This window comes from Rhinopithecus bieti, unplaced genomic scaffold (genome assembly GCF_001698545.2).
Source record: "Rhinopithecus bieti isolate Rb0 unplaced genomic scaffold, ASM169854v2 scaffold_32955, whole genome shotgun sequence".
Classification (NCBI taxonomy): domain Eukaryota; kingdom Metazoa; phylum Chordata; class Mammalia; order Primates; family Cercopithecidae; genus Rhinopithecus; species Rhinopithecus bieti.
This window is the reverse complement of record NW_016814423.1, coordinates 105,310-117,828: the sequence shown is the minus strand read 5'-3', so window position 1 is coordinate 117,828 and position 12,519 is coordinate 105,310. Positions and strand designations below refer to the sequence as shown.

At 41.1% G+C, this 12,519-nt stretch overlaps 1 protein-coding gene across 3 annotated transcripts; it reads right to left on the bottom strand.

Moving 5' to 3' along the window:
- Window positions 1–573: 573 nt before the first annotated feature.
- MKRN3 (makorin ring finger protein 3) lies at window positions 574–10,929 on the bottom strand. 3 transcript variants are annotated; one of them, XM_017850162.1, is made up of 2 exons: window positions 9,257–10,578; window positions 574–846 (listed from the first exon to the last, which is right to left on the bottom strand). In XM_017850162.1, exons 1-2 carry the CDS (start codon window positions 10,456–10,458, stop codon window positions 780–782), a joined length of 1,269 nt encoding a protein of 422 aa, XP_017705651.1. In that variant the 5' UTR covers window positions 10,459–10,578; the 3' UTR covers window positions 574–779. The 3 variants fall into 3 exon arrangements, with proteins under 3 accessions (XP_017705651.1, XP_017705650.1, XP_017705652.1); XM_017850163.1 differs by lacking the exon at window positions 574–846 and adding an exon at window positions 8,373–8,675 and having other exon boundaries at window positions 9,257–10,572; XM_017850161.1 differs by lacking the exon at window positions 574–846 and having other exon boundaries at window positions 8,237–10,929.
- Window positions 10,930–12,519: the final 1,590 nt, after the last annotated feature.

Below are 12,519 nucleotides of genomic sequence, written 5' to 3'. Positions count from 1 at the left end.
CAGTGTAACTCAGTGAGCATCTGGACTTAACAATGGTTCGACTTTATGATTTTTTGTCTTTATAATGGGTTTATAGGGACATTAAATGCATTTTCAACTATGATATTTTCTATTTATGGTGGGTTTATTGGGACACAGCCCCACCATAAGTCAAGGGGCATGTGTATTCTGTTATAGCAGCACAAAATGAACTAGAACTGGCAGTATTTTGATACCATGTTATATACCATTCATAAGTTATGTAGGTACACCTTTATTTTATGAAATAGTGCTTCTCAGTCTGTTTGTGTTGCTATAAAGAAATGCCTGAGGATGAGTAATTTATTTAAAATAGAGGTTTCTTTGGCTCATAGTTCTGGAGACTGTACAAGAAGCATGGCACCAACACCTGCTTCTGGTGAGAACTTGGGGCAACTTCCACCCATGCCAGAAAGGGAAGGGGAGTAGGCATCACATGGCAAGAGAGGAACTGAGATAGAAGAGGAGGAAATGACAAGTCTTTTCAACAACCAGTTCTCTAGAGAACTCAGAGTAAGAACTCACTCATCCCTGCAAGAATGGCACCAAGCCATTCATGAGGGATCCACCCCAATATTCCCAACACCTCCCACCAGGCCCCATCTCCAACACTGGTTATCAAATTTCAATATGAGACTCGGTGGGGCCAAAGACACCATATCCAAACCACGGCATTCTGCCCCTGACCCCCTAAAACTCATGTTCTTCTCACATTGCCAGATAAAATCATCCTATCAACAAAGTCTTAACTTGGTCCAGCATCAACTCAAAAGTCCAAAGTCCAAAGTCTCATCTGAGACTCCAGGCAAGTTCTTTACAGCTGTGAACCTGTAAAATAAAAAACAAGATATTTACTTCCAAGATACAAACGTGATACAGGCATTGGTTAGACATTCCCATTCCAAAAGGGAGAAATCAGCCTAAAGAAAGAGGTAATACTCCCCACATTAAGTCTAGAACTCAGAAGGGCAGATACAAAAACTCAAAGCCCCAAAATATTCTCCTTTGACTCCATGTCCCACATCCTGGGCACAACAGTATGAGGTGTGGGCTCTCAAGGCCTTGGGCAGCCCTGTCCCCATGGCGTTGCTGTGTGAAGCCCATGTAGCTCTTATCATGTATAGGAGTCCAGTGCTTGCGGCTTTTCCATGCTGAGAGTGCATGCGCTGGTGACTCTAGAATTCTGGGGTCTGGAGGATGGCAACCCTACTCCCACAGCTCCACTAGGCAGTGCGTGGTGGAGACACTTCGTGGGGGCTCCAACCCACAAAGAGCCTCAGTCAGTCTCATACTGTGTGCCTGCAGTCTTAGCACCGCATGGAAGCCCCAAACATTACAGCTTGCACCCTCTTAAGCAGTGGTCTAAGCAGTAGCTTGAGCCCTTTGAGCTTTAGCTGTGGTCCAAGCAGCCAGGATGTGGGAAGCAGCTTCCCAAGACTGCACAGGGTAGCAGCACCCTGGGCCTGGCCCAGAAGCCATCTGTCCTTCTAGGCCTGTGGACCTGTAATGGGAGAAGTAAACTCAAAGATTCTGAAATGCCTTTGGACTTTTTTCACACTGTTCTATTACCAAGTGGCTCTCTTTTTTTATCTGTGCTAATCTTTCTAGCAAGTGGTTGTTCAGCTGTCCCCCTCAGATTTCCTCTCCTGAAAAATGCTCTTCTCTTTCTCATGGCCAGGCTTGAGTTTTCCAAATTTTTATGCTCTGTATCCCTTTTAACCCTATGTTCCAACTTTAAGTCCTTCCTTTGCTCCCATATTTGACTGTCGACTGTTGGTTGTAGCCATACCACTTCTTGAATGTTCTGCTGCTTAGAAATTTCTTCTGCCAGATACTTTAGGCCATCATTCTTAAGTTCAGGTTTCCACAAAGTGCTAGTGTGTATACACAATGCAGCCAAATTATTTGCTAGGGTATAACTTTGCTTCAGTTCCCAGTAAGTTCCTCATTTCCGTCGGAGACCTCCTCAGCATGTCCTTTACTGTCGGTATTTCTATCAGCATTTTGGTCACAACCAGTCTCTAGGAAGTTCCAAGATTTCCCTTCCTATCTTCTTCTGAGCCCTCTAGACTCTTCCAGCCTCTGCTCATTACCCAGTTCCAAAGCTGCTTCCAAATTTTTAGGTATTTTTATAGCAACATTCCACTCCTCAGCACCAATTTTCTGGTCTTAGTCCATTTTTGTTTCTATAAAGGAATATATGAAACTGAATAATATAGTTTTTAAAAGCAGCTTATTTGGCTTATGGTTCTGGAGTCTGCAAAAAAATAATGGCTCCAGCCGGACGTGGTGGCTCATGCCTGTAATCTCAGCACTTTTGGAGGCCCAGTCGGGTGGATCACCTGAGGTCAGGAGTTCAAAACCAGCCTGACCAACATGGTGAAACCCTATCTCTACTAAAATACAAAATTATCTGGGTGTGGTGGCGGGCACCTGTAATCCCAGCTACTCAGAAGGCTGAGGCAGGAGAATCGTATGAACCCCTGTGGCAGAGGCTGCAGTGAGCCAAGACTGCAGCTTTGCACTCCAACCTGGGAAACAAGGGCAAAAATCCATCACACACACACACACACACACACACACACAAAAGCATGGCACCAATATCTGCTTCTGGTGAGGGCCCTCAGGAAGCTTCCACTCATGATGAAAGAGGAATAGGAGAAGACATCACATCATGCAAGAGGAGGCAAAGGAGTTGCCAGGCTGTTTTCCTATTTTTTTAGAGACAGGGTCTCACTCTGCAGCCCAGGCTGGAGTGCAGTGGTACAATCATAGCTCACTGCAGCCACAACCTCCTAGGCTCAATCAATCCTCCCCGCTCAACATCCTGATAAACTAGGACTACAGGCATGCACCACCATGTCTGGTTAATTGTTTCTATTTTTTTGTAGAGATGGGGTCTCACTATTTTGTCCAGGCTGGTCCAAACTCCTGGCCTCAAGCAATCCTTATGCCTCTGTCTCCCAGAGTGTTAGGATTACAGGCATGAGCCCAGCCTAGGCTCTTCTCAATAACCAGCTCTAATGGGAGTTCAGAGTGAGAATTCACTCACTTCTGTGAGAACGGCAGCAAAAGCCATTCACGAGGGATCTGCTCTCACTACTCACACACCTCCTGCCAGGCCCCACCTCCAACACTGTGGATCAAATTTCAACACGAGACTTGCTGGGCTCAACAAACCATATCCAAACCATAGCAGTTCTGTATACTGAATGTTTGTGTGTCTCCAAAATTTCTACGGTGAAATCTAATCTCTAAGGTAATGGTATTAGGAGATGGGACCTTTGGAAGGTGTTGGAGTCATGATGGTGGAGGCCTCATACGTGCGATTAATGCCCTTAATAAAAGAGGCTCCAATTTACCAGCTCAAATGGTATACACAGCTTTGTGTCTAAGCCCCCACAACTGTGATTCCCTCATTGTTTATATTGTATTGTATTCTTGATTAACTTGCATAAAACTTTCACTAGAACATGTTATCATATGGCATTGCTTCAAGCACTTCTCCACTGAAAAACAAACTACCCATAAAAAAGAAAACAAATATATTTATGTAATTATTTATAGTTTTTAATTTTAATACATTTTATTGTACATTAAAACAGCACAATTAAAGGGGTCCCAGTGAGGTTGGTGGTGCCTTCCGCTATGTGAGGACACTTTACAGTGTCTTCTTGCGAAGATGGTCATCTATGAACCAGGAACCGACCCTCACCAGGCACCAAGCTGCCGGTGCCATGCTCTTAAACCTCTCAGCCTCCAGAACTGTGAGAAATAAATTTATGTTGCTGATAAGCCACCTAGTTTATGATATTTGCTCAAATGGACTAAGAAATGGTTTATACAGCACTGCAATATATTTTACTTAAATGTATAAGTAAATTTCAGGGGATAATGTCTTCTGTTTCTTTGGGTGTGGAGTAGGGAGTAAGTGCATTTTAGACAACTTCATTTTTTTGTTGTTAGCAATAGGTTCGTTTAGATTTGTCATCTGGATTGATGTTTGGAAATTTATGTTTATGTTGAAACTGTTAAATTTTGTTTCATATTTTCAAGTACCTTTCCCTCAGGTATAACAAGGATTTATTTCCCATTTCTTTAGTGCCTTTTTAGCTCTAATTACCTCTGATTAACATTTCCTATGTTAATTGCACTTTATCCTTTGTTTTTTAAGTTAGTGGTTTATCTGTTTACTAATTATTTTTACAAAAAAAAATCAGCCTTTACATTGTCATTCTCTGTTCAACAAATTTTTAGTTTAATATTTATTAATTCCTCCTGCTTACCTTAGTTGTGTTTGTATGTGTTTGTATATATGTGTGCATGTGTTCATGCTGTGGTCTTTTTAAAATTTAAGTTTGAATACCTAGTTAATTAGGCTCTTTGCTTTTAAGACAATATACATTAGTATTTAAAATTAGGAGTTATACTCTGAGTACAGATCTAGAAGTATCCTGTATATTATGGTATGCATAATTTGCCATTGTCATATTATATTCTAAATGATTTTGAATTCACTCCTACATCAAATTATTTATGAGAGACAATTAAAAGTGGTAGTAGCTTATTTTCTTTTACTTTTTTTTTTTGAAACAGTGTCTTGCTCTGTTGCCCAGGCTGGAGTGCAGTGGCATGATCTCAGCTCACTGCAAGCTCCTCCTCCTGGGTTCACACCATTCTCCTGCCTCAGCCTGCAGAGTAGCTGGGACTACAGGTGCCCACCACCACGCCAAGCTAATTTTATTTTTTTTTTTTTGTATTTTAGTAAAACAGGGTTTCACTGTGTTAGCCAGGACGGTCTTGATCTCCTGACCTCGTGATCCACCCGCCTCAGCCTCCCAGAGTGCTGGGATTACAAGTGCAAACCACTGTGCCCAGACGGTAGTAGCTTATTTTCTTGTATTGACCTCAGAGAATGTTGCCTGTACTACTTTTAATATCTAGATCTAATTGACAGTTTCACTGTACTCTATTTCACAATTAGTTTTGTTATTGTTCCCTTAATATTGGAAAATGTGATATATATTTTCATGGCAAAAACTGACATGACTTAATTTACTTCTATGCACTAGTACTGGGTTATTTCCCATATATCCCTGTTCCCAGCCCTACCCTAACTCTATCCCACACTGAAGTTGTAGTTTAGCATTAGCTGTGGCAACAAAAACCATGCCTCCACGACGTTTGGAAAACTGTAAAATGGAAGAGCATATGGACATAGACTACAGACTGAAAATGTTTCCCTGTCAGTGAAATTCAGTGAATTCATTTAGTGACATGTGAGCCATGAGACAAAGTGATTTCCATATCTTCAAAGGGGAAGAATTACTAGGTAAATTTCTCTTAGTATATTTGCATGTGTGGATATCCATCAAATCGAGACACATGAAACCTAAGCAAACCTGACTTGTTGTAGGCTTTTTTGGTTGTAGCTGAAATGATACCATTTTTGTAGACCCCAGGGCTGAATCCCTAAGTCCTCCTAGGGGCGAGGGCCAGCGCACACGCTGCATCACTCACAGAGCAGACCTTTGTGTGGCAAAGGCTTCTTTGTTCCTGACTGCAGCAGGGGAGTGGTCAGATCGTGGGAAAGCCCTTGGTAACACTTCACCCAGACTTGGTGGCAGTAATACTTCTGTTATTTGACATTTTTCTGAATGAACTGATGAGGGAACAAGAAATCCCATATATTCTAAAAATGTCCCTTTGTTATTTTCCTCAGTTAGAAATCTGCCAAAATATGTATTTCTTTTGTTATATTTTAAGTAACTGAATAGCACATACTTAGTTTCAACTGAATAATTTTTGCTGAAAAAATACTTCATCTTTTTGAAATTATGAATGTGAGAGTAATATACCCCTTGCTTACCAAAATAATCATTAAGTGATAATGTTACATTAATACAAGTTCCAAAGATTCTCAAAAAGAAAATCTGGGTGATTAATTTCTGTGCAATCACCTTTTCATGTCCAAAAATATGCACAAATCTCACATCTATATATATCACTAAAAAAAACCCAACAAATCAACAAACCTATGTTTCGAGCTTTTTGTCCAAACTACATTTGATCCTCACAACAATCCTGCAAAAGTAGGTGGAACTGTACCCATTTCTCATATGAAGAAACTGAAGTACAGAAAATTTAAGTAACTTCCTTAGACTGTGAAACTGAATGGTTGGTAAGAAGCAGAGTCAGCATTCTAACTATCCTTTATCTCCCAAGCCACTTTATTTTCTACTAACCATTGTCCTACTATAAATCCTGAACTTTACGATTATCTGGCTGAAGATACTATTTGAATAAAAACATGGTATTTCACAATGCAGGGAAGTGTACATTTGGAGAAACTTTCCACAGCTTTCTGGGCTCAGCTTAAAAACACCTCTCTGAAAGCTCTGCCACTACTGGGACTCATTTTTTGAGACTTTGGTGTTGGCACAGTCTTTGAGAATACACCATCTGGTCTCATTCTTTGGTTGTTTAGTTCATCTAATCTCTCTTTCTCCTGCACAACTGCAGGGCAGGGACCTCAGATGTTTGGAATTTATTTGGAATGTGTCACTCACCTTGCATGCCAGTGATAGTCAGGCATCAAGGGTGTCCTGATTGGTGAATTCTTTCGCTAAGAGGAATCAAGAGGAAAGGAATATGGCAAAAGGTCCAGGCAAATAGGCTGAGGTACTTACTAGAACCAGGAGTCATGTAAGAAGGGAGAGGCAATGTAAAATTATAGGAGGCTGAGGCACACTCTGAAGCAGTGGACTAAAATCACTGAGCTGGCAGCCTATAGATAAATGCCCCATGGCTCCTACGTTCTGTAGGAGCTTATTCATGTCCATCTTTGCTCCACTTGGCTGAAGCATCCATACTTAAAGGCTGTACTTGTGTCTCCAGCAGCTACACTCAGCTAGTCCACCTGCTCCTAGTGAACATGGTAAGTGCAACTGCTCTGGACATACACTGTTTGAGTTCCAGTCTTTGTTCCACTAACTCACAGCTATGGGTCATAAACTCTATGGGCAAAACCTTTAAATTCTTTATTATTTACCTCATCAGGATAATGAGAAAAATTATAGCAAGTACCACATTAGGTAGTTCTGACAAATTCATCCTTTTGCATGCAAATTACATGGTATAAAAACTCTTAAATGTGCCATATTTGTTGGACAGTCAGGACAGTGTGAATAGCCTGGGACTCACGATTCAGACTCCTAGCATATTTTTCAGCTACTTCAGCCAAGATAAGTGCATTTGCAGTTGATGCAGATCATAAGTTATGCAGGTAAGTCATTAAAATGGCGTAATTATCTTTCACATTCATTTCTTCTTTGTTTGGTTGCTAAAAAGGTGTATTAAAATTGTCCACTAAGAGTCTGGAGTTAGGATTTTCTATTTTTATCAGTTGTGTATCTGATACAATGTTATTAAATGTATACAAAATTTGAATAGTTATATATTCCTGTGAATTACAATTTAATGTTTATGTATCATTCCTTTTTATCTCCAGCAAAGTGTTTATCCTTACCATAAACTTTGTCTACAATCAAGACAGTCACAGCACCTGTTTGGTTTTTTCCCATCTTACTACTTTGAATATTTCTGTATTTTTATGTTGTGTGTATTTTAAATAGGATGTTTCATTTTGATTGTAATGAAGTCTTATAGCCTTTGACTTTCAGTCTTTAAACTGCTTTCATTTAATCTAATTAAGTTGTATGTAAATTTTCTATATTACTCTTACACTTAGTTTTTAGTACTTTCTATATTTTATTATCTTTCCATTATTTTATTCTCACTGGTTTTAGTATTTTTGTTCTATTTTCCCTTTTATAATCTTGTTACTTTTATGTTGAAATCTTTTGTCTAAAGCCCCTTGTTGGGAAAGTCTAGAGACTTTGTATATCAAATACAAAGCACTGTGCCTCTGAGCCTAGGATTTGCTGTTACAAAGAATTATTGAGAAGGTGGCTAAACTGCATAGGAACACCATTTCTGTTTTTATAGAGTGAGCTATTAATGCCATTGTAAGAATTACCAATATAGTGCTTTGTAAGTCCTCTAAGATCTGCATCTGTTACATTTGGCCAGACCCACTTGAACAGTCCTTTTCATTAGATGCTAATTACTGGCTTCTGTGCAAGGGACAGAATGATTATTCACACAACTCACATCCACACAACAGCCAATCCTGTTAGGCTTTGACCTTCAGCTTTCGGCTCTGTATTTACTTTATTACATAAACATAAATATTGTGATGTATATTCTTTTATATATATTTTCAAATACATAGCTCTTATACATATATATTATATATATATCATTCTTAAATATATATTTCCAAATATAAATTATTTCATGTCAAGCTAAACAGGATAAAAACATGTAAACATATACACTTGGTTTTGGTCAAGTAAAACACAAAATCACAAGTTCATCACAGTTTAACAAGTGCACTTGAAGGGGAAGGAGGAAAAGAACAAACTGTAAACAGATGAGCAGCTGCAAGACCCTGTGAGGGTCCATTTGTTAAGGCTATTATAGCACAAAGCTACTAGTTCAATGAAAACTTCTCCTTTCACTCTGCCACATTTACTCGAGGGTCTTCAAAATAAGTGTGGAAATTCAGTAAACACTACACTAGAACTGAGTTAATCCTGTTGAAAACAGAGATGACAAAAAAAAGCCATAAGCTGACATTAATATTAATTTCACCAAAACAGTAACTTTAAGGACGTATTTTTTTTAACACAGATAATCACCATAATCCTAGGGGAAAAGATATGCAGAATAGACAAGAAAACAGAAGCACTGCCTCAACAGCCCCTGAAAGCAATAAGAGTGTCAACACAGGGAAAACAGGCAATAGCAGACGACAGAACCTCAGCAGACTAGACCACATGCCACAGCACGATGCTACAGATTCAAATTGAAATATTCTTCCAGCTCATAATGAAGCAAGTCCCACTGGTCCTCAGAGAAGGGTAACTCATCTCTCAGTGAAAGAAACCGCTTAAACAACAGACTGGCCAGCCGAAGCACGACAAGCTCCTTCTTACTGCTTTTATAGAGCATGTCGCCCTCTCCCATTCGCACAGGCTCCACAAGTTGATGCCAGTATGCGCCGAATGACCCACCACCTGGCCCAGGAGGCTCATCTCCCCAGCCCTCAGGGTATTCATGCTTGTAAAAGCATGTGTCTCCAAATGGGCAGTTACCCCTGCCTTCCGCAAAATACCTGCAGGCCTTGTTGCTCATTGCCTCCTTGTATTGCTGAATAAGTTTCTGCTTCTCTTCCTCCTCCTCCACCCAGAACTCACTGGGAATGACCAAGTCGGAGGTGACCCTGCACTGCGGGCAAGACTTGATGATCCTGTTATCAAACTGTCTGGCACTTCTCCACCTGCGGATACACCTAATACAGAAGGTATGGTTGCAATTGGAAAGAATGCCAAAGCGGCGGTCATTGGGGTTGGCTTTCTCATAGACAACCTCCATGCAGATGCCACACACCTTGTCCATACCACGCTGCACAGCAAACGAGAGTTCCATATCTTTCTCGTGTGCTTCAATGCAGGCCCTTATATGGTCTTCCCTCTGGGCAGCATCCATGGGGTGCAAGGCCTGCAGCCCACACATGTCGCATATGTCTCCATGGAGGAACATACAGCTCTCCCCACGAAAGCAAACTCCCCTGGAAGCATAATAGCAAAACCGCAACCCCCTGCCCACAGCCATCTGCTTCCTCTCAGTCTCTGAGCTCTGTGGAGGAGCCTCGGGGGCAGACGCAACCCAGCGGCCCCGGTAGGGCTGCCCTGGAACAAACTCAATGGCATCCGCCCAGCTTTCTACACCCGCTCCTCCAGCAGCTCCACGGTCTGCATTGTCTCTCTCGGCTTCAAAGAAACCCCTTTCAGCAGCCGAGCCAATCACAGGCAAGGAAAGGGAGGATGCAGCCGGGGGGGCTTCCGCCACTTCCTGAGTCGGGGGCTCGATGTGCGCAGCCGTGCTAGGGCCTCCACCCGCAGAGGCCCCAGGCGGCGAAACGCTGCCCTCAGTGGCCATCTTCCGACCAGAAAGGTCGTGGGAATAGCGACAGTTCTCCCCCTCCTTGCACTGCCCATGTATATAATACCTGCAGATGATCTGCTTTGTCCAAATGCCGCTGCTTCGGCTTGGAAACGGATTGCGCCAGGCTCCTCCTCCTGAGGCTGGAGCAGGCCTCAGGCCTCCTGTGCGGAGGTGGGCAGGGACTGGAGCTACAGGGAAGGGGGCCCAGGCCACAGGCGCATGTGGCAGGGCTGAATCTGGAGCAGCAAATTCCCTGGAGGGCTCACAGACGGGAAGGTCCGGCCCAGACACACCCTCCCCTGCTGCCTCAGCACCTGCCTGGGCCCCGGCTGCCTCGTGGGCTTCTGAGGGAGCTGCAGGCTCTTCCATGGCAGCTTCTTCACCCCGAAATGGTGCCAGAACGTCTCCGGTATTTTTTCTTTATGGGCTTGAGGCCCGGAGTGTCGGCCACGCTCGGAGGCTTCTCTAGGGGAAGTGTGCATCTCTTTTCCGTCCCCCCCGGTTCTTGGCTCCCTCTGACTGTGTGTTCCTACCTACTTCCGGGCACAGGCAGCACGGCGGACACTTCCTGTGGGGGCAACGTACGTGCTGCGCTCGGATTTTACCGCAATTTTCCAATCTGACATATTTTTTGTTCACACAGGCAGGGACCAACCCAGCCCCTTTTGTCTGCCTTCTGCCTCTGCTTCGCTGTGTTCCGGCAGTCCCTAAGTCCCTTCTCACACCGTTTCCTCAGGAGAATGAGGTTTTACTTTAATCTCTTTTGGTTTCAGTCATGCACGTCTTCGTTGTATTTTCGTATCTGTCTGCCTTAAAAAAAATTAGAATCCAATAGATTCTGAAGCATTTCATACATGAATTATATAAATCCTTTTTTGATTCACTCCATCTTATGTCTGTGTTTTTTTTTTTTTAATGCCCTGTCACTGCTGGAAGATTTTTTCGATTTGCTCTGTTGACAAAGCGTCGTTTCTTTTGGTCTTTGTTTTCTGGGATTTCTGAGGGCTTACGTTGGATACGCTTTTCACCAGCAAGGCATTAGCAGAGAGCGCTTCTGATCCGAGGCTAAGTTAGCACCTTTCAGATGTCTTTCTTTATTGTGATTACTATGCTCGTTTTCCCATTGTGTAGAAGCCCCAGACTTCAACCATTCCTGATGCTGGCTTAATAAGGCACTGTCCCCTGCATGACCCAGGCTTTTATTTTCTCTAGTGGTTTAATTCATGGCAGCCCTTTGTTTCTCTTCCTTTCTTTCAACCCATCTGTGCTGTGTTGTGGCATACTATCCACAAAGGAATGGTCTTTAATTTCCATGTATAAGCGTTTTGTCATTTCTGCAGATACGTGTAGTGGATTAATCATTTTTTTGTATTCCTACTTTGCTGAGAGTACGTATCATGACCGCCGCATACTGAATTCTGTCATGTAGTTTTGTATATTTTTTGAGATAATCTTGTTTTTCCCTTTATTCTCTTAATGTGATTATTTGCAGCTATGAGTTTCAAATATTTAACTGACCAATTTGTTTCTAATAAGAAGCCCTTCTGTGTCATGATATTTTATATATTATTGGATTTTTTTTTTCTGTAAGTTTCTTTGAGGAAATTTTGTTGCCTAAATTTGTAAAGTGGAAACATATCTGAATATTTATAATCACCCAAGTCAACAAATTAAATTATAATTAGGTAGGTAAAAGCAAAGAAAGCAGAATGAAGCAAATAATAAGGCCAAGAAAAGCAATGAAGAAAAACAAGTATTAAATAAGGGAAATAAATTAAGTAAAATCCTTTAAACAGCTTATTGAAGCCAGATAATTTTGGTGAAACTTATCAAGGAAAAATGAAGAAGGCTCTAATAACCAACATCAGTAATTTCAAATATGTTATCACTACATTAATAACAGGCATTAAAAATCATTAGAGAATATCAGGAACAAAGTTAGGACATTAAACTTGAAAATTTACATGAAATAGTCATATTGCTGGAAACATCTATTAGTAAAAATGACAGGAGCAGAAATAAATGTGAATATGGATCTGTTACATCTGTAATTTAGATAATTATCTAAAAGGTTTCTAAAACTTTCCCTCTGAAATAAATCTAAAGGCAAAAAATCTGTATTTATTATTGCAAGTCTTAGCTAGTGTAATAGCAAAGAAATAAAAGATGTTATAACTGGAAATAAATTATTGATGGAATGCAACAGAAAATTAATAATTTACAGATAAGCTATTAGCTTTAATACGTACATTTAGCAAAGACACTGGACAGGAGTGCAATATACGAAAATCATTTTTATTTGTCATCAATAACATTTGAAGTAAACATTTAAAATTAATAACATTCATAACATTAGAAGTTAACTAACCTAGGAATTAAACTTATTAAGGCTGTACAATAAAATGAAAAGCATTTTAGCTTCAGAAGACC